General features: G+C 42.6%; 1 protein-coding gene across 1 annotated transcript in view; it reads right to left on the reverse strand.

The window, feature by feature from the left end:
* LOC126456144 (UDP-N-acetylglucosamine/UDP-glucose/GDP-mannose transporter-like) overlaps positions 1-23,617 on the reverse strand; it is a 78,333-nt gene that overhangs the window by 25,149 nt on the left and 29,567 nt on the right. Inside the window, exon 4 of the mRNA XM_050091898.1 lies at positions 6,414-7,025. Coding sequence (XP_049947855.1) covers positions 6,414-7,025 — 612 coding nt within the window. The remainder of the gene's footprint in view (positions 1-6,413; positions 7,026-23,617) is intronic.

Here is a 23,617-nt window from a genome sequence, read left to right on the forward strand (position 1 = left end):
ATTTCTGTCTGTGATCACGAAACCTTTTATTCCTTAGACTGCTGGGTTTAATCAGTGATGATCAACTTCTGATCAATCATGGAAGAATCAAATACAACCAGTGGACTATTTATGTCTTAAAACATTAAAATGTGATGTAATGAAAAGTATTTTTATAGATATGGAAACATTAATTTAAAATCTCATGAGGCATATCTGATTTACAACATGTCCTAATACACCGAAGAGCCAAAGAAATTGCTACACCTGCCTAATATCATGTAAGGCTCCTGCGAGCACATGAAGTGCTGCAACGTGATGTGACATGGATTCGACTAATGTCTGAAGCATTGCTGAGGGAACTGACACCATTAAGTGGAGATCTCCTGTGAACAGCACGTTGAAAGGCTTCTCGGATATGTTCAATAATGTTCATGTCTGAGGAGTTTGGTGACCAGTGGTATTGTTTAAACTCGGAAGAGTGTTCCTGGAGTCTTCCTGTGGCAATTCTGAACGTGTGTGGTGTCGCATTGCCCTGCTGGAATTGTCCAAGTCCGTCGGAATACACAAATGGACATGAATGGATGCAGGTGATCAGACAGGATGCTTATGTATGTGTCATCTGTCAGAGTCGCATCTAGACGTATCAGACATCTCATATAACTCCAACTGTACATGCCCCACACCATTACAGAGCTTTCACCAACTTGAGCAGTCCCCTTCTGACATGCAGGGTCCATGGATTCATGTGGTTGTCTCCATAGCCACACACGTTCATCCACTCAATACAATTTAAAATGCACCATGTCCAACCAGGCAACATGTTTCCAGTCATGAACAGTCCAATGTCAGTGTTGACAGACCCACACGAGGCATAAAGCTTTGTGTCGTGCAGTCATCAAAGGTACCTGTATGGGCATTTGGCTTTGAAAGCCCATACCAATGATGTTTTGTTGAATGGTTCGCACACTGACACTTGTTAATGGCCCAGAATTGAAATGTGCAGCAATTTGCGAAAGGGTTGACTTCTGTCATGTTAAACAATCCTCTTCAGTAGTCATTGATCCCATTCTTGTAGCATCTTTTTCTGGTCTCAACGATGTCAGAGATTTGATGTTTTACCAGATTCCTGACATTCACAGTACACATATGATATCGTCATACGGAAAAATCCCCACTTCATCATTACCACGGCGATGTTGTGTCCCATCGCTCATGCGCGGACTATAACACCACGTTCAAACTCACTTAAGCCTTGATAAACTGCCATTGTAGCAGCAGTAACCGATCTGACAATTGCACCATTTTTTTTCTTTATTGTATTTCCAGTTCCCCATCTGGGATGGGCTGGCAGCAGCATAGGAGCTGCTCTTTAACCCAAGGACATTACAGGTAGACAGGAAGACATAAAGAAGGAAATATGACAGAACATAGAAACAAAAAAGGTGGAACATAAGAGAAGAAAGCATACAAAAAGTGACAACTGCAGAACGGAGGTAAAAATCTAAAAAAGTGTTGTACACACAAAACACACACTGTAAGGATTAAAAGGCACTAGACAAGGTACAGCTGGAGCACAAAAAGTTGCAGAACGATTAAAACAGCCACGTAATGGACAATGCAGCATGGAACAATCATGGACTACAGGGTTATTACAAATGATTGAAGTGATTTCACAGCTCTACAATAACTTTATTATTTGAGATATTTTCACAATGCTTTGCACACACATACAAAAACTCAAAAAGTTTTTTTAGGCATTCACAAATGTTCGATATGTGCCCCTTCAGTGATTCGGCAGACATCAAGCCGATAATCAAGTTCCTCCCACACTCGGCGCAGCATGTCCCCATCAATGAGTTGAAAGCATTGTTGATGCGAGCTCGCAGTTCTGGCACGTTTCTTGGTAGAGGAGGTTTAAACACTGAATCTTTCACATAACCCCACAGAAAGAAATCGCATGGGGTTAAGTCGGGAGAGTGTGGAGGCCATGACATGAATTGCTGATCATGATCTCCACCATGACCGATACATCGGTTTTCCAATCTCCTGTTTAAGAAATGCCGAACATCATGATGGAAGTGCGGTGGAGCACCATCCTGTTGAAAGATGAAGTCGGCGCTGTCGGTCTCCAGTTGTGGCATGAGCCAATTTTCCAGCATGTCCAGATACATGTGTCCTGTAACGTTTTTTTCGCAGAAGAAAAAGGGGCTGTAAACTTTAAACCGTGAGATTGCACAAAACACGTTAACTTTTGGTGAATTGCGAATTTGCTGCACGAATGCGTGAGGATTCTCTACCGCCCAGATTCGCACATTGTGTCTGTTCACTTCACCATTAAGAAAAAATGTTGCTTCATCACTGAAAACAAGTTTCGCACTGAACGCATCCTCTTCCGTGAGCTGTTGCAACCGCGCCGAAAATTCAAAGCGTTTGACTTTGTCATCAGGTGTCAGGGCTTGTAGCAATTGTAAACAGTAAGGCTTCTGCTTTAGCCTTTTCCATAAGATTTTCCAAACCGTCGGCTGTGGTACGTTTAGCTCCCTGCTTGCTTCATTCATCGACTTCCGCGGGCTACGTGTGAAACTTGCCCGCACGCGTTCAACCATTTCTCCGCTCACTGCAGGTCGACTTGTTGATATCCCCTTACAGAGGCATCCAGAAGCTTTAAACTGCGCATACCATCGCCGAATGGAGTTAGCAGTTGGTGGATCTTTGTTGAACTTCGTCCTGAAGTGTCGTTGCACTGTTATGACTGACTGATGTGAGTGCATTTCAAGCACGACATAAGCTTTCTCGGCTCCTGTCGCCATTTTGTCTAACTGCGCTCTCGAGCGCTCTGGCGGCAGAAACCTGAAGTGCGGCTTCAGCCGAACAAAACTTTGAGTTTTTCTACGTATCTGTAGTGTGTTGTGACCATATGTCAATGAATGGAGCTACAGTGAATTTATGAAATCGCTTCAATCATTTGTAATAGCCCTGTATATACAAGTCGAGCACACAATTGAAACCACATCACTGATGACACCGTAGAATGGCGCTGGACACAACATTAATGCAGCACACTTGATGATTAATAAAAACCTGGTAGGATCTGCCAGGGTAGGGGATGAGGGATAAGGGAAAGGAGGCGAGAAGGAGGAGAGAGAAAATGGGGATGAAGTGGGAGGCGCACTGAAGGGGGCTGGGGAGGGAAGGGATGGGAGAGGAAAACAGCCCCATTTCTGGCCAGACAGGAGTTTCAGGAGGCAGAGGTGGGAATGGGCTTTCTGCTCAATGGTCAGGAGGGTGAGGGCCGAAGGTGAGGCCAAGGTACCTAAGGGTGGGGGTGAGCTGAGTGGCATGTCCATAAATGGTTAGGTAGAAATCATGGAGACGGAAGGAGTGGGTGGTGTGGTCTATGATGATTGCCTGGGTTCTGGAGTGGTTGATACGAAGGAACCACTGGTTACACCAAGTGGTGAACTGGTCAAGGTGGGTTTGGAGGGTGCATTGGAACCGTGGAAGGGTTGGATAGAGAGCCAGGAAGGTGGTGTCATCAGCATTGGGGGAGGTGGACAGGTGGGGGTGGCTTGGGCAAATCGGTGGTGTACAGGAGATAGAGGAGAGGGGAGAGGTCGGAGCCCTGGGGAACGCTAGCAGTGGGATAAAAAATACAGGAGTTGGTATTGTGGAGGGTGTCAAAGGAAGGACGGCGTAAGAGGAAGGAAACGACCAGATGGACAAAATTGATAGGCAGGGCGTAGGTTTGGAGTTTAAAGTGGAGACCGGGATGGCATACGCAGTTGTAGAACTGCGGCAGACACTTGTCTTATATAGGCGTTGCCGACTGCACCGTCGTGTTCTGCCTGTTTACATATCTCTGTATTTGAATACGCATGCCTATACCAGATTCTTTGGCGCTTCAGTGTAGTAGCGACATCTAACATTTCTTGAGGGTATTTTCGTTCTGTCGTTGCAACTACAAAAAATGTGTGGGTTTTTTTTTCTCGCCAGACGCGTTTCGTATTGAGTTAAAGCATCATCAGTGGTCTCTAATTAAGTTATTTACATTTTGATTTGGTGTAAGGTCGAAAAACAGTTAGTTAACACTTCGTTGGTTTTTACTTGCGGTGATTTCCGCTTGATTTCTCGCTTACATTGGGAAATGCCGTCTGTACTTCTAAGTATGTAATGTGGTTTGTGTTTTATAGTGTTGCCAACATAACCTTGTCACTAGTTTGCCTTTGGCCTATATTCATTTTTTATTTTTTTAGTTTATTGTATGTGTGGGTAACTCTATTTAATTACATAATTATATACTATGTAAGAATAGGGAAGGAATAGTGATGGAGGTTTTTTTGGGTTGGGGGAGCAAATCAAAATGTAAATAACTTAATTATAGACCACTGATGAAGCTTTATCTCAATAAAGTGAAACGCGTCTGGTGAGGAAAAGAACACCCATTTTTTTTAATTTTTTTTATATAGTTGCAGCGACAGAACGACAATACCGTCAAGTAATGTAAAGCAACTACGGACAATATGGCCACACAAATGAAGACATCTAACATGCCAATGAGACAAACTGCGGCCACTGCATCTCAGTTTGTTCCGAACTGCAGTGCTGTTAACAGGATGATTCTGCCGGTAGTATGATCTAGTTTGCACCACATTTTAAATATGTCCGATGTAGCAAAGCTGAATTTCTGTGTATTTCTTGACGGTCTCACTATGACTTCATTATATTAGGACACGTTGTAAAACAGGTACGTTCTGTCAGATTTTAAACTCATGTTTCCACATCTATGAAAGTAATCTTTTCGCTATGTCATATTTTATTGTTATGAGATGTAAACTGTCCAGTAGTTGAATGCAGTGCTGTTTTTCTGGGGGAACGCTGGGGGATGCGTACCCCTAAACTTTTTCGTCGATAAAGTAATTTTTTTACGATGTTGAGAATCTGGAAGAGTGCCAAAGATTTATTTCACGGACGTAATTTTTTTATTTCACTTTTTCGTGTTGGTATTCGCAATACGAACGATACCAGTGCAGTTTTTGGTAGGAAAAGCGATGTCATTGACTGTTTCAAGCATTTCGAAACTGCGGCAAACGTTCTAGACAACTGAACCGCTGGCAGTCGTTAGTTCGACAAGCATGTAGTGCCCTCGTCCGCTAGTAGTGGGCGATGGTAGTGCTAAACGGATATGCGTACGCTCAAACGCAGAGCTACCGATAGCTGTCTCTATGGTCCCGCTACCATGACGATGTTGATGACGTCATGGCTAAAAGCAGACGGATGGTATCCCATGCTTCAGTTGTAAGTAATTTTCGCTGCATTATATCCAATGTCGGAGTACCCTCAAACTTTTTTTTTTTTTTAGAAGAAAAGCACTTGTATTTGATTTTCTCATGTTTTTTCTGTAGATCTGAAGTTGGTCATCGCGGTCCGAAACCGGTAGTCCAAGGACCAAAAGGTTTTGTGATCATTGACGGAAATAAAAGAAATTTATGACATTCGTTTCTAATAAGACATTTATCCATTTCGTCAGTGGGGTGCTTATTGTTCGCATTTTTCTTCTTCTTCCTTTTCTTTGGTATAGATACTCCGCTCAGCATCGTGGTCCTCCCGCGTAATTCGCACACATTCGACTTACTAAACTTTAACATTTCGCTTGCAGTTTTCGTCAACTTATCTTTCATAGCCGTCACTCCGTCGCCAATACATGTAGTGACTTTAACATTTAGCCGTCGTTGCTGCCCGCCCAGGTATCTTCCGCGATCGTCTTCCATGCTCGCAGTAAGGTGGCAACGTTCACGACTTGGTACTGGAATATCTCGGTGACAGAGTTAGTTCACACTACGGCCGGATGGAGGACACGTACTATATGCCGTATGCAGTCATATAAGAACGTCAGAAAAAAGTGAAATTTCTCTTCATTGTTATGGAGGTAAGATGCTGAATGCTGGTTACTTTATGACCTTGTGTAATCGACCAATAATTAGTTTGTTATCAGGCTGCATATGTAGTGCGTTGCGAGAATCCATATAGAACAGGATGAACTGTAGATGCATCAAGGTAGGTAATGGCCAAATATTACATTGTATTTTTGTATGATAATAAATAACTGTACTGTACAGAAGGTTCAAATTACATCACATATAAACATAGTATATATGTACACAAGATAATCTGTTATAAAACCAGTTTCTGGCACATCATCATTGTATTTGACTTTCCACATGGAAAGAATATGTCAATAACATATTCACAATGTGAATATTCAGTGTGGCTCTTACTGGTGATTTGCAAGCATACACTGCTCCTTTATAAGTCATATTCTTCTTCACTTCAACTGCTGACGTAGACCACGCTGTATTTCAGTCTTACTGAAGACGCAATTAACGCCACAGTTTAACAGCCATATATTACACAGAACTTATCTTTGGCACAACCGTTTTTATAGGCTGTTTTTGACTAAACGTAACCCACGAATACACCAGACTTCCAACTACACTTACGTTAATACCCAAAAAATTGACCCATGAGAATACATAGTCGCCACCAATTATCATACCTAAATATGTGATGCTGACATTTTTTATGCAACCCACTACCATAGTAGTGAGAGCAGAATTATAATGTGTGCAAAGCATCATTGAGTAATTGAGAAATAGGCCTAATACGCAAGAGAGAACAAAATAAGCAATGAACAAAGGATCATTCCATAATGTAAACTCCATTGTTGTTTCAAGGTCGCCTGCTACCCAAGAAAGCGCTGTTATAAATGGTATCATCATTGCTGAGTTATAGAAGAGTAATCCATTCTTCCCGAGATCTGCAATATCTAGTTTCTTCTTCATGATGACTCCATAAGCGGCAGTGAAAAAGTCGTTCAGCAACACCAGGACGTAACTTTCAACGCTGAAAGCCAGATCATTACTGGCAGCTATGACAGCTCCGAATATCATACTGTAGACAGACAGCTGTACGGCCATTGTGGGGCGGGTACCAAACAGATAGAGTTCCCCCAGCATAGTCATGAGAATAGCGAAGCGACGGAGAACCTGTGGGAATCGCAGAACATCGTTAGTAAATAAATATTACATACTTGAAGTGCTCTACTATGATAAACATGTAACAAAGCTGGAGAGCAGACACGAATCTGATGCAGGTCATTTTCAGTTTTGAAGGCTTTGGACATCACAGAATATCTTATGGCTATTCGCACAAGCTGTTTGTTAAAGTGACAAAGGCTTCTTTGCTTTGTATGAGATATATCGTATGAGTGTAAGTTTTCTTGTTAGTAGCCCCACATTGGGAAGCATTTTATGTGTCGAGCTATTTGTTACATTATTCAGTTTCAGAAGATAATGTATATGCCTTACATTTTCTAACAGTAAAAGCTACCCTCGAATGCAGCATTTGTTGTAAATAGAAAAAAATGTAACGATTAGGTACGCTAGTTACAGATATGTAATTACGAGGTCTATTCGGAAAGTAAGGAACGATAGGTCGCGAAATGGAAACCACAGTGAAAATCAATACTGTTTTATTTCCAACGGTTAGCTACACCTTCCAGCTACTTCTCTGCACAGTCGCTGCTCAGATTTAGACATCTGCCGTAGTGTTGTACCAACTTTTCAATTACCTCGTTATAGAAAACAGCCGCCAGTGCCTTTCGACAGTTTTCTACTCTGGACTGCAGCTCGTTGTCTGTGTCAAAATATTGTATTCATAGCCAGCAGTTCATTTGACCAGAGATGAACCTCAGGGGTAGCCAATTACGGGCTGTATTGTGGGTGATCAAACACTTCCCATCGAAAACACTGCAGGGGCATCTTCATCGCCCCTGCAGAGTGCGGCTGAGAATTGTCATGTAGAACGAACCGTGTGACAGTTATGTTACGTTGATTGCATAGCTTCACTCGAAATCTTTCGCCAGGCCCTCATACTTGGCGGGAGATGCTAGTTTCTAGCCGTCTTTACGTTCTCACTGTGAGCTCAGAACTGAAAAGAGCGACATGATGCGATCGACGGGCGTACTAGACATAGTGCCCAACGCATCTGTGCAAAGCTTCATCAGATTTTCACTGTTTTTTTTTTTTTTCATTTCACGACCGATCGTTCCTTACATTCCGAATAACCCTCGTACATAAGGGAAATAAATGAAAACGAGACAGATGGAAAAAAGTAAGTAAATTTTTTTCTGTTTCAAAATTAAAAGCCTTAACTGTTAATATAGTTATTCCAGTGTATGGCAAGACATCAGTGCCTTCATGGAAAAATATTTGCCGTTACCTATAGAACCCTGATTGCACACACGTGTGCACTTCATCCTGCAAAGCAAATAGGCAGCCAACGAATGTCTTTCTACAGATCTCCAAAAAATATGGAAGCCACATAGGAAGAAATTGGGACTACGTGGAGGATGTGTGAGGGCTTCGCAGCATACTCTGAACAACCCAGGCAACATGTGGGCGAGCATTATCCTGCAACAGAGTGATACCGTTTGGACTTGACGGCGCGCCTCAATTTATGTGAAGTGTCCATATATCCCTGTGCGTTAACTGAAGCATGCCGTCAAGTCCAAATGCTCAGGACTGTTGACGGACAACTTCATTCTGTTGCAGGATAATGCCCGCTCACATGTTGCCAACGTTATGAGTACGCTGCAAAGGTTTCACTGGGAAGCCCTTACACACCCTCTAAAGTAGTCCCAATCTCTTCCTCGTGCAATTTTTAAATATTTTTGTAGCCTTGGAGAAAGACATTCTTGTCCGTCAATTTGTGCCAGACGAGGAGTTGCACGACTGGGTACAATCATGTAAATAATAGATCTCAGCTATCAGTCGTCCTTTTTAAATTTTATTGGCAGATCTAGATTTCAGCTAGAAACTAGCCATTCTCAATGCACTATCATTTTTGATCGATGCTTGTAATGCCTGTTGGTCAGGCTTCATCCACAGTTCATTTAATAGTATTCATTTAATAGTATTAAATGAACTGTGGATGAAGCCTGACCAACAGGCATTACAAGAATCGATCAAAAATGATAGTGCATTGAGAATGGCTAGTTTCAGGCTGAAATCTAGATCTGCCAATAAAATTTAAAAAGGACGATTGATAGCTGACAACTATTTCTTACAAGTCAATATAACAGTCACTGCGTGCAACAGCCTTCTGAATGGAAGGTAACCTGATGGGTACAATCATGGTTCCATAGGCGACGACAAATATTTTTTCATGAAGGCGCTGCCCGTCTTGTCACACAGTGGGATAAATGAATTAACGGTTATGGTGAATACTTCTGAAATAATAAACAGTTTATTTACTTTTTTCCATTTGTATCAGTTTTATTTGCTGCCTCTTATCACATAGGGTTATGAGGGAAGGTTGATGAGTCTGCTAAATTTCTAAGAATGAATCGAACATTTTTGTGGCATCTTCATGGTTGGTAAGCATAATTATTTCAAGGATTGTATAAACAATTTCAACACTGTACAGCCTGCAGTTCATTTTGATAGACGTCTGAAAAGAGCAGTGTGTCGACTGCGATTGAAAACTGAGAAAACCGAGTTTTATGCTGCTATTAAACATTTTCAGTTGAAGCGTTTGACTCCCACATGAATCAAAACAGAATTGGATAATGTTCACGTGGACTCCGCACCATCATTGAAGACCGTTTAGTTTTGGATTAATGAATTTCGCCGTGGTCAGACAAGCACCGAAGAAAAAGCGGGCTCTGGTCGTCCCAATTGAGGTCACCTCAAAGGAAACCATTGACAAAATCCATGATATTTTATTGCCATACCGCCGAATAAAAATTCGTGAGATTGCTGAGACTGCAGGCATCTCAACTCAGCGATTCCATCCTATGCTGCACGGAGAAATGGCTACGAAGAAGCTGTGTGCGAGATGGGTGCCGCCATTGCTCACAATCGACACAGCATTTCCATACAATATCTGGCGATGTTTAATCGCAATCCGCAAGACTTCTTTTGTGACTGTTGATGAAACCTGGATCCATCGTTACACATCAAACTCAAAACAATGGACAAATTGATGAAAGTATACTGAAGAAGGCAAAGACCATTTCGTCAGCTAGTTAAGGTGATGGCCATTCCTTTTTTTGGGAAAATGCAGTACCATTAAGTGGACCATATTATGCTTCGTTGTTGGATCATTTGAAATTTGCGTTGGCTGAGAAATGACCAATGTTGGCACGCAAGAAAATGCTCCATCCCACACATCAGCGATAACATTGGCGAATGTACATGAATTGGGATTTGAATAGATTTCTCATCTAATATGTTCACCAGACTTAGCGCCAAGTGACTTCTTCCTGTTCTCCAACTTGAAACTTTGGGTTACTGGGAAGAAATTTTTAAGTCAACTGAGGAAGTGATATTTGCAGTCTACGTGTATTCCGCAGAGTTTGACGGAACGTATTTCTCCAATCGGACGAAAAAACTGGAGGATCACTGGACCAACTATGTATCACTCAGAGGAGACTATGTCGAGATATAAGCTGAGATGGTTACGAAACAAACATCTTTGTTGTTGTTGTTTTTTTTTTACCAGACTCATCAAACCACCCTCTGGGGCTTCTGAGGACGACTTAGTGATAACAGGATGCATTGAAAAACGGCGGCCATCAGTGGACAGAGCGTCCCTTCAAGTTCAACGCCGTGGCGCTGTTGCAGAGTGTATCGCCTAGGGGCACGCGTATCGGAAAATGTAGACAAATCATCCGATGCGTATTGTCGCATTGCGTTCGATCTCGCCTGCAGATAGGGAACCAAATTAGCACATATCCATAGCGGGCTCCTGTCGTTATAGCTTCCCGAGAAGCAGCAGTTATTTCAATGAACTGTACGCACAAGCTGACATTGCCGCTTCACAAGCAGTGCACTTATAATGCGATTTAAAAAGTTAGAGCGATGCTCTATCCATTGACTTGCGTCTATTTTCTATATGTCTTCTAGTTTTCATGTGCTCATCTTCTTTAAGACTGTAGGTACTTAGGAATAACCCTGTGTAATATAGAGCGAAAAACGCTTAGCAAGAAACTGCGGGTACTGACATATTTCTTCGTGTTAGGAGAATTTTGTGATAAACATTGGGTAAGAAAAACTACTGGGTTTACAGTTAAATCAAACTGGATTCCAGACACTGATTCGATAGGGCTTATACAATTAAAATTTGCTCTTGTACATACGTACTGTAAAATGATAATCTATATACAGTATATTATTGTTTTTTTTGGGGGGGGGGGAATAAGTTATTGTTTACCTACATTGAGAATCTAATCGGTGAACAAAGCGGCCACCATCCATGCTTTTTTTGTCTTATTTTCATCTGATAACGTTCCTACATTCATTAACATACCGTTGTTTCAAACTTTTCCCAACGAGAAATAAGGGTAGTTTTTCGGAGCCATGCAAATGGCCTCCTACCTACACCGAAATTCTTCGTTAGAGAATTTCCCCTCTGAACACAATTTTCCTGTAAACAACAAAACTGTACTGGATAAGCAGCGGGAGATTCAGTCGGATATGTTTGTGACGAAGGTTAGTTCACGTCATATTATTAGAGAATTGAAGGCAAGGTAGATTACAAACAACCTATAGCTGTAGTCAGTAACACTTCATGAATTTCACTGCAAACATTTTTCAACACTGTGTCGTTTATTTTCTTGAAACGTGCCAAACAGCCTGGATTTGCAGTCATGCAAGTTCATTAGCTCTTTCCAGTAATAAAGGTCCCGATATCGTAGCGTTCCGAGACACAGCTTGATTGAAACATGCAAGCGACACATACATGCTTTCGTGTTTAGCCGTTCGAAAAATATTTTCTATCTGGCTCGAACATTCTGGCTCAAACATTGCTGTAATGTGCACTGTATTTTTAATTATCTTCGGCAATGTAAGATTAACAATGCCAAATTGTTGATACACATCCGTTTCGACGCCCGTTTATTTTATTTTATTCTTATTGCTCTTGTGTATGTTCTATATTGATCGCTTTTAGAGGTTCTTCTACAGTAATTCTTATGATGAAGGTTTGACCTTCGGAACGCGTATATTCTAGTATTTTTTGCTCTGTAAATAGGCACTGAGCCGACAATTTAACATTGACAGTATAGTGAAACACGGTTAACGCGATGAAGTGTAACATTAAAATTAGTTTACACGTAGTACAGTATACAGGGTGGTCCATTGATAGTGACTGGGCCTAATATCTCACGAAATAAGCGTCAAACAAAAAACTACAAAGAACGAAACTCGTCTAGCTTGAAGGGGGAAACCAGATGGCGCTATGGGTGGCCCGCTAGATGGCGCTGCCATAGGTCAAACGGTTATCAATTCCGTTTTTTTTCAATAGGAACCCCCATTTTTATTACGTATTCGTGTAGTACGTAAATAAATATGAATGTTTTAGTTGGACCACTTTTTTCGCTTGTGATAGATGGCGCTGTAATACTCACAAACGTATAAGTACGTGGTATCACGTGAAAGTCCACCAGAGCGGACGGTATTTGCTTCGTGACACATTACCCGTGTTAAAATGGACAGTTTACCAATTGCGGAAAAGGTCGATATCGTGATGATGCATGGCTATTGTGATCAAAATGCCCAACGGGCGTGTGATATGTATGCTTCTCGGTATCCTGGACGACATCACTCAAGTGTCCGGACCGTTCACCTGATAGTTACGTTATTTAAGGAAACAGAAAGTGTTCAGCCACATGTGAAACGTCAATCACGGCCTGCAACAAATGATGATGCCCAAGTAGGCGTTTTAGCTGCTGTCGCGGCTAATCCGCACATCAGTAGCAGACAAATTGCGCGAGAATCGGGAATCCCAAAAACGTCGGTGTTGAGAATGCTACATCGACATCTATTGCACCAGTACCATATTTCTATGCACCAGGAATTGCATGGCGATGACTTTGAACGTCGTGTACAGTTCTGCCACTGGGCACAAGAGAAATTACGGGACGATGACAGATTTTTTACACGCGTTCTATTTAGCCACGAAGCGTCATTTACCAACAGCGGTAACGGAAACCGGCATAATATGCACCATTGGGCAACGGAAAATCCACGATGGCTGCAACAAGTGGAACATCAGCGACCTTGGCGGGTTAATGTATGTGCGACATTATGGGAGAAATGATAATTGACCCCCATTTTATCGAGGGCAATCTAAATGGTCCATTGTATGCTGATTTCCTACGTAATGTTCTACCGTTGTTACTACAAGATGTTTCACTGCATGACAGAATGGTGATGTACTTCCAACATCATGGATGTCCGGCATATCCCCCGCGTGCGGTTGAAGCGGTATTGAATAGCATATCTGATGACAGGTGGATTGGTCGTCGAAGCACCATACCATGGCCCGCACGTTCACCAGATCTGACGTCGCCGGATTTCTTTCTGTGGGCAAAGTTGAAGGATATTTGCTATCGTGATCCACCGACAACTCCTGTCCGGCCGCGGTGGCCGTGCGGTTCTGGCGCTGCAGTCCGGAACCGCGGGACTGCTACGGTCGCAGGTTCGAATCCTGCCTCGGGCATGGGTGTGTGTGTGATGTCCTTAGGTTAGTTAGGTTTAAGTAGTTCTAAGTTCTAGGGGACTTATGACCTAAGATGTTGAGTCCCATAGTGCTCAGAGCCATTTGAACCATTTGACAACGCCTGACAACATGTGTCAGCGCATTGTCAATGCATGTGCGAACATTACGGAAGGCGAACTACTCACTGTTGAGAGGAATGTCGTTACACGTATTGCCAAATGCATTGAGGTTGACGGACATCATTTTGAGCATTTATTGCATTAATGTGGTATTTACAGGTAATCACGCTGTAACAGCATGCGTTCTCAGAAATGATAAGTTCACAAAGGTACATGTATCACATTGGAACAACCGAAATAAAGTGTTCAAACTTACCTACGTTCTGTATTTTAATTTAAAAAACTGTTACCAACTGTTCGTCTAAAATTATGGGCCATATGTTTGTGACTATTACAGCGCCATCCATCACAAAGCCAAAAAAGCGGTGCAACTAAAACATTCGTATTTCTTTACGTACTACACGAATATGTAATAAAAATGGTGGTTCCTATTTTTTAAAAAAACGCAGTTGATATCCGTTTGACCTATGGCACCGCCATCTAGCGGGCCAACCATAGCGCCATCTGGTTTCCCCCTTCAAGCTAGACAAGTTTTGTTCTTTGTAGTTTTTTCGTTTGACGCTTATTTCGTGAGATATTTGCCCCGGTCATGATCAATGGACCACCCTGTATAAACTTGGCGGAACAAATTGCCCGCCAGAAGTCGCATCCAATGTTAAAGCACTGTGTAGAACTGATGTGAATGAAGTGTAGCATGTCATATTTTTCTGTTTGCTTTCGGAACATGCAGACGAGCAAATATTACTTCAACTATTACATACAGCAAACTGACCTTGCCAGTATTCCAGATCTATTCCAAGAAGGCAGAAAATCTTTTCTGCAAATAGAATATGTTGATATTATCGATAAATTTACTACATGTTGATTCAACAGAGATAAGTTCGTAAATTATCACTGTAACTAAATGAAAAATAAGCAGACTCTTTGAGTAAAGCGTCTCTTGTTCGAATCCATTGCAGTTTTTTTGGGCATAAGAGACACATTCTTATAATCCAAGGATTTGTTGTCTATGAAACCCTCCATTGTATTATGTGAAACACATTTCGATGATGTGCAGCTAATTTCCCACAGAAGACGAGAAGGAATTTTGGTTATAAATAAATGAGTCACTTCTGCTAGAGAATGACATCCCTGGAGTCGAGAAATTAAATCTACTACCTTTATTTGACACAATACGTGAGAATTTTTCACCCAGATTCATTGATGTTAAACGGTAACAGGCCTCCAGTCTGTCGTGGCGAGTTGGGTGTGCAGGCGCACCATTCATTCTGTGTGCACACGACAAGGTCAAATACCAGCACCACATAGTTTCATATCGAGTCACATTATTCGTGCGCCATGCGTCATCGTTAACAGACTATTCGTGACCGCGTCATTACCCTTGTGGAGGAAGCGAACTGGTCAGCTTCGAAGGCCAGGGCGCAGAATGGTGCCACAGAGCGCACTGAGCGATAAAAGATAATCATTATCGAGATACTAGAGAATCCAATAGGCGTGCGGGAACTGGACTTTGGAGTGTAACAACATTCCGGGATAATGAGCTTTTCAACACCTGACGGCAGAACGCGATGCATTTGAAGCATGCTACTAAGCTTGCCGTGTCGGTGGGTGCTATAAGGCGCCAGCTTCGGGAAATTACTTAGGAAACATGCTGACATCAAGGAGAGGTTCCGTGATGATCATAGAGACTATCGATTAGCGTTTGTCGAGGACAGTATAAATCCTGACTGGAGTGACGTGATATTTTACAACGACTTGGTATTGTCCACAGCTCATGATGGTCAAGTACGAGTGTACAGGTCACATGGTGTCGTTTCGACTCCAAATATGTCCATGAGTCATTGCATAGCGGCGCTATATTTATGGCAGTTTGGAGCTGGATGTGTTCCCGTGGACGTGGAATGTTTCACTGGATAGATGGTTGACTCGATGGTACCCAGTACCTTTATTATGAATAAATTTATGGTGCCGCGCGGGATTAGCCGAGCGGTCTGAGGCGCTGCAGTCATGGACTGTGCGGCTGATCCCGGCGGAAGTTCGAGTCCTCCCTCGGCCATGGGTCTGTGTTTGTCCTTAGGATAATTTAGGTTAAGTAGTGTGTCAGCTTAGGGACTGATGACCTTAGCAGTTAAGTCCCATAAGATTTCACACACATTTGAACGTTTTTTGAAATTTATGGTCCCATCAGTATGACAACTATATACTCTGACGGAGTAATCTGTTTCCAGTAGGACCAGGCCACCTTGCGTACTAGTATGTCAGCGATGGTGCAGGAGTGGTTTGCTAATGATAATGAGAATTGTCTTCTCGGCTGGTCTCCTTCCGCACCAGACGTAAGGCCTGTTGCAACCGTATGGGCAGAGATGAAACGGACGAAGCGAGAAAATTGGCCTTACAACACGTCGAAGCCGGTGATACCTTCTAGAACTTCACTGTTGCTGCCTGGGAGGAGGTGGCAGAAAATGAGAGATTCATCACCCACCTCACAGACTCCCTTCCTCGTAGACTACAGGCAGTCACTGAAGTTGAAGACATTTGGACGGAATACTGAGTGGTGAAGGAACCACATGCTGTGGCCTATTGAGCGCCGAAAATATCTTAATAAGAATCATGAACTATCCATTGTGTTAATTTCGTGATTTTCACTAATTAAAGAGAGTAATTAAGTAACGCAAAAAATTGCGCTGGGCGATGTATGAACCAAACCTTGACGCCAGGTACTTAAGGACGCGACGCAGTTTTCTTGCCAGTTTTTAGAGGATGTGTTCTTATACTAAGTGTCAACAAGGTGTTAATCCTTCTACTACACACATAATTCAAACGTTTCTTTACTTTTATGAACAGATCTGTACACCATGTAATGTGATTGGCTCCTTTGTAATATGGAGGCAATTAAAGTTTCAGCCACGGCCATTTTTTGCGCTGTATGTGAAAGAGGAAATTTTAGCAGGAAATTAAGTTGTCACAGGGTAATAAAATTTGGCATGATCTGAAATGCAATTCTTATTTTATTTTTGACGCATGCATTGTTTAACACGACATTTTTAAACACGAAAATATATTTCGATGCTCAGTTTAGTATTCATTGTATATCTCTTTGTGTTAAATAACAGATCAGTTATGGCATAGCAGATGTTCATAGATGCTGGCCACGCAATAAAAGTCGCCGACACACAGCTTCCCCGCTTTGGAAAAGAGCTCCAATGCCCATTTGTTCAGGGAAGCAAATTCATAAATGTGACAATAATTTTAACAAGAAGGGAGAAAAGCACGAGACCAAAAAAAAAAAAAATCGGAATTTACATGTTGCAACAAACGACCGTTGCAAGTGACAGTGGAGGTGCTACAGCGACAGTAACCGGGAAAACGCCGTTCGTGAACGTTAGTGCAAGCGGTATGAAGCTGCTTTTACACGAGCAACTTGCTTGTCTCAGTCGACGACTCGTGAATTGAGTCTACTGCAGCACTGGTGGCGTTTTATTCCTGTACTGACTGTCACTTGTCACGAGTGGTACTTTACATTCACACTTCAGCGCCGAATCTGTGTTTGTTGTGAGAGATGTGTGCTGTGCGATTTGACCATTGTTTTTACGAAAAAATCGAAATATACTAACAAAATGTAGGAACAAGCAATAATTAAATAATTTATTAATGATCAAAGCAAAATTCGAAGTAAATGTTCTTGACAAAATTCATACGGCAAATTCTTCACAAATCTGAGAACTGAAAGAATAGGACAAATGTAGCCCAAATATACAACTGAAAAGAATTAGAGGAACATTGCGTCAACGTCCGGCGTGTTAAACCTACTTCGATACAGGCTGGGTCATATTGCACTGCTTGAGGCCTTCGCTTTCAATGTATGCAACAACTAAAGTCATTCGCCATGTATCGGCTGCGTTATGCATCACAATATCAGCTGACCCCTCAGAAGGAAGCGAGTACTGGTGTGCCAGTATTGTGATGCACACAGACGATGTTTGTCGTTTGTAGACGTTGTATTCAACTATGGGTAAGGCGCCACTGGGGTGTGTCTCTAGACAATCTGTTACGCCACTGACATGCACTGAGTAGCCTCTCTCAAGGTGCAAGTCCGCCAGTACGGTCCAGGTGTACGTAAAGGAATTCAGCGCAAGGAGACGGAAGGAAAGGGGCCCCGACTCGTGGACAGTAGTTGTGGGTCCTGATTAAACTTTACTAATTACAGAGTAGTGACGGGGTGTAACAGCTACTGTAATGAAACAAGGGTTACAAATTATGTACATTTATTGTTATGATTGCAGTACCTGCTCAGAACAAGCAAGTGTCAAATACTCATTATGGGAAAATGACTACATGTACACATATGAGCGTGTGGTAACTGTGGATCTTCATAGGGAAAGGCCTGGAAAAGTTCTCATAAAATAGACCGAACGAACAAGAAATCATTTTAAATAACTGCTTATCGCCGAGTTGAGGTGTTGCTAATGATTGCATCGGAAGGTTAGTGAGTAAGTAGAAATAGAACCCCAAGGGGTAAAATCACGGCTGAAAGGTACCTCACACAGTGACTGACTGATAAATCTGAACAAACACGTTTATCATCTCGTACGAATTTCCTACGCCGTTGCTGCGATACACGTTGCGCGGGACGGGGCGCAGATGGGGTCGGACGCTATCACGGTGCGGCCCTTCTGCTCTTGAATTGCCTTCCTCTCGGCGCCGCTCGACGACCAAGTCCGTCTACTATGGTTCCCGACAAAGAAGTGTTTTCTGTGACTCTCGGCGAAGAAGTGTGTACTATGGCTCCCAGTGAGGAAGTGTCTCATAGTTTTCTCTCCTGTTCCTTCTCGGTGTGAGCCCGCCAAAACTGCCATATTGGCCAATCTGAGGTCGCGCGCTTTATTCCGCCAATCCGACACTTCCTAACAATTTTGTTCTGGGAGGTTTGGGCGTCCAGGTCTAGGAAGAACCTGAACGCGACCAATCTGAACTCCTCTTTCCATCCACTTGCGAGTATGACCCTATGGCACATCGCTGTTCCCAAAGAGCCGGATTTCCAACCTATCAAATGAAGTCCCGTCAAAAGCTTTCCGTAAATTTGTCTTCTCAATGTTTACGCTCATGGCGTCTGCGACCCATCGGCACCAAACAAAAGGCTCACCTGTGGAGGCGCCCCGTGGCTGTTGCACAATATTGCGTTGTTATCGCATGGGACATGCCACAGGACTGGTTGGTCTGTCATTCAGAGAAACCTTTGAATTAATGTCTGACAACTGGCAAAGGCAGGGCTAGTTCGCTGAACTCAACACGCAAACGTATTCTCTCCTGAGCATGGCTAATTTTGTCAAATACTCGTGCCGCCCTCTGCCGCGGTGAATGTGAGAGCGGGTTGCCGCGTAATACATGTCTGACTTTATAGGTAAGTAAAATCTTTTCTTTTGATATAATAAATATAGTATGACAATACTGGGGCCGGCGTTATCTCCAGCGCGCATTCAGTCAGCTGCCTCGTCCAGTGAAGGTAGGTCAAGGGGAACGGAAACTGCAAGGGCTATGTTTTCACTGCCTGCCAACTACCACAGTGGAGTCGGCATGCACTTTAGAATTACGAGAAGTCAAAGGAAATATTCTACAATCAGCGTCCTCTCCCAAGATAATACCGCTCTTTTCCATATACGTCAGAATTTATTGATTAATTAAACCTATCTTATCAATCGATTAAATGTGCTGAGTAAAATGGAGACTGAAATACGAGGCTGGCTACAGCTTGGTGCGTTTCGCAAGCACACGTGCAGAGTGACATCTTAATCCAGTGACAGTTGCAATGGCAGTCTGTTTGATCCAAGAAGGATGGACATTCCGCCCTGTTGCTGCTGATGCCGAGCCTCTCCTTGTGGCATGGACTCGCTACATAGTGACAGGTCAGTACAGCGTACTACGGATACTACCAGAGCACTGCAACACGATCCCAGAAGGGGTACGGAGCCGCTGTGTCCAATCAGACTGTGAGTAACGGGTTACGAGAAACGATCCAGACGTCCTGTTCGAGTAACCCACTTGCCACGACAACATCTAGCAGTTCGCCTACAGTTCTGCCTTTCCTTTGTCAACTGCTAACATCGTCAGTGGCGAAAGGTGTTCTTCACAGACAAGTTCAGATTTGCTCTGACGTAAGCTTCGTGTGTGGGGACGCCATGGTGAGCAGTACCTACCAACGGTTGCCCAAGAAATCTACAGATTTGGCTAAGGTTCCGCGTTGGTGTGGGGAGGCGTGAGTGTTGATGCCATATGGATGGCCTCGAATTCCTTCTCATGTACGATAATGCCAGGGCCCATGTGGCGACTTGCGAAGCCTGAACATTGAAGTAATGGAGTGGACAGCGGTCAGTCCCGACCTGAATCCCACCGAGCAAGTGTGGTTCATGCGTGACAGATGTGCTAGTGGTCATACTGTTCCACCATAGACTCTCCGAGAACTCTCAAAGGCTCGCATTGAAGAATGGGAATGGATACCAGCGTAGACTTATACGGAGTGTGTCACATTGGTGTCAGGCGGTGATAAATGGTCATGGAGAGCATATTAAGCTCTCTAAGTTCAATGAAAAGTGATTGTTTACACTATGTTTTCGGCACCTGCGTACATCTCAGTTCTCATTACGTAAATGAATTTGGAACGATGATTACCTGTCATGTACTTAATTTGTGAAAGATAAAGGTATAATTTGGTAACATACTAAGTCCTCAATTATTGTCCAATGGAATATAGCAGATGGCCAAGTTTATGTTCTCCAAATTATTCGGAACAGTGTACTTAAAAACATCTATGTTTATCGGCTCGAGAAAATATATACTTACAAATATATCAAAAATATTTAGAGGGCAGTAATAAATGCTTCATCTTTTGTATCTCGTTTTATTTCTAAGTGACAAACAACAATGAAAATTATTTATCTCATTAAACAGATCTGAATTTTTCACTGTTGAAACTATTTTGATTAAAACGTCTATCTGTTTAAGTTATTACTTACACATAGTGTAGGCATTTTTTTTGTCCAGGTACTGTAAAACGTGAGTACATTTTCGTATCTAGATATTTCGTTTCTCTTGGGGGAGAAGACTAGTAGGAAAAAACCCAGGCACTCGCGAAACTTTTTCAGTGACCCGAGAAAACGGAGCTACAAACAAAATAAAGATTAAAGAGAAACAACAGCACAAAATCCATTACTATAATAGGACTGAGCTCAGCGAGGAAAGGTTAAATTGCGATATCAGCAGACGACGCTACAGCCTCCTGTTTCTATGCATGCGCTGACAGGGTACAGCACACTCAAGATCTTAGAATAATATACTTGGCGCAGTAAACTGATCATTGGCGTCACTGACCCACTTGTGATGTAGCTGGAGGCAGATTCACACAAACATGTATCGCGAATCCACGAGTAGTCCATTTTGGCCAGAAAATCGCTTATGCATAGGAGGTTCAAGTTTGTTCACGAAGTCCTGACCAAGCTGCCAGGGGCAGGGAGTGGAGGAAACAAGCTTCAGCTAACCAAAACCCTACCCACAGACAGCCACGGGTGAGTGGCGGTGCGCAGGCAACAAGCTGCGCTTTCCTCACGAAGTGCTGCTAGAAAGTTTTCTTTCTTTTTGTGTGTACCTGTCGACGTCTCAGCGTTTCCGCTTTTCGTGAGTGGTTGCCTATCCAAAGATATGAAGATAAACTAACCTCGTTTTTGCTACATATGTTCATTATGTGCATATTTAGTTATACAGCACACATCCAACCTAAAATCCAATTCTTCCCACACTTTGGTTGAAGTCCAGAGTAACTGAAGCAATAGCCTCTTCTGTTCAGCTGTTCTGTGTCTCAACTCTGGCAAATCATTAGGTAGTGACGGAAAGTAGACGCGATCTTGTATAAAGCCCCAAAGGAAAAAGATTTGCATGGCATGAGGTAAGGTGAACACGGAGTCCAGACGGAAAGGTTACTATTGTTCTGACCATTACAACCAGTCCAGCGGTCAGGGATTTCGACTTTCAACCACTCCTGTACAAAGAGGTGCCACTGGGGAGGGGCTCATCTTGTCCCCAAATAAAGTCTTCGGGTTAACTTTCTAATTGGAGAAACAGACATTATTGCAGCACATCCAGATAAGCCACTCGCGTTGTGGCAGCTTCAGCAAAAAATAAAAAAAGTCCATACACTTGACGTCTGGGCCCGGCACAGAAAACGTTTAATTTTGGGGAATCTCTTTGATACTGAACAGATTCATGAAGATGATCTGGCCCCCAGATAGGAACGTTATGGGTATTTACCACTTAGATCAAAAGTTGCTTTATCACTGAACACCACATGATGAAGAAAGCCATCTTTTCACTTTCAAAGTTATAATGTACACCATAGTCATCTGGCTTTAAAGCATGTACCAACTGTACAACCTGTATAGATAGATGCAAGTGTAGACATTGTCTTAAAGCCTTCCCCACTGTTGTCTTTGGCAACTGCAGTTCAAAACGTGCTTTCCGTATAGGCTTGCTACAACTATGAAGGTAAGATAATCTGACACAGTCGACATCCTCTTCAGATACGTCTGATTGTCCCGTAATTTTACCTTCACACACACTTCCGTTCCTTTCGAATGCCATCGGTTGGTGCTTTTGCTTCATAGAGAATCACAATTAAACTATAAAAGAAATGCTTGTTGAACTGAAATTACAGATTCACTCTTAGTAAACTACTTATCGCAAAAAAAACTTTACACTCAGTAGCCGCCGTTTTACGTGTGTGGCGCTGCAGTTGGGAAAACAACAAAACATTACTTGTGCAGGCGCTTCTCTAAAACTGCTTGAGCTACTCTGTAGTTGTGAACTTGAAGAAGCACTCTACAAAGCTAACAACTGATGCTATTTAACTTTATAACTGGGACATTCTTTTATGAACACCATATACTTTGTCGGGACTCCATTAGCTGCTTTCATATAATAGCTGCTTTTGTTTCAACAAAGCATAAATTATCTACCTTTGACCACAAGCAGATTAATAGAAATTACCTTTTACAAAGGTAATTGCGAAAAAAAGTCTTGTCATCATACAATAAACATAAAATAAAATAATAATGTGCTCATTGTACTAATTATTATCCCGGGGCTCTTTCCTGGGTTTTAATTATTACTTTGAGACAAACGGAGTATTTTTAGTGATTACAATGTTTTTGTTTCTACAGTGTCTCTATTTCACAATACAAGAAGCAGACACTGTCAGTGACGATTGCAGCTGTGGTGAAAATTACGAAATAGATTCGCATTTGCGACCATGCATTGACGTCCGACGGAACGTGTCCCGGACCGGGCCTCGAAACCGGATTTCCCGCTCTGCGAGCGGTCGCCTCAACAACTTCGGCCACCCGAGCACGCCTCCAAACTTCCGTATGTCACGTAGTCCCCACTGTTATTCTCGCACAGTTGTGATCCCCGCACAGGCAGACAAATATTGTATGGTCATCTTAGCCCGTACAGGCAAGGATATATCATTAATGGTTACAATGTCTGCGTTTATACAGTGTCTATATCTTCACAATACTATGTTCTTCAGGAGTGCATGCGTGCATGAATGCGAATCTATTTCGTAATGCTGTCTTTACATCGGACTGGCCAGCTCGTTTTCTTCGTTTCACCAACTATCCACGAGTAATGTTTAGTTTAGCAATGTTCGCAAACCTCTTTGCTCTGCTGAGTAGTGAAGTTTGATTCGTTTCTTTAAATGGTGCTCCCATTGCACTATTACCACAGACACTGTAGGCCAGTAACATCCGACTATGATGCTTGGAGGCCCTCTTGGGATGTCATTATCTGGAGACTTCCTATGTCTCCATCTGCAGGAAGCTTGGTGTTTTCTCTCAAACAGTCTTTACACTTGGTGAGAAAGCGAACGTGGACATGGAGCTTTGTCAGCGTTTAGTTTTGAGACGTCACAA

This window comes from Schistocerca serialis, chromosome 2 (assembly GCF_023864345.2).
Source record: "Schistocerca serialis cubense isolate TAMUIC-IGC-003099 chromosome 2, iqSchSeri2.2, whole genome shotgun sequence".
NCBI classification, from domain to species: domain Eukaryota; kingdom Metazoa; phylum Arthropoda; class Insecta; order Orthoptera; family Acrididae; genus Schistocerca; species Schistocerca serialis.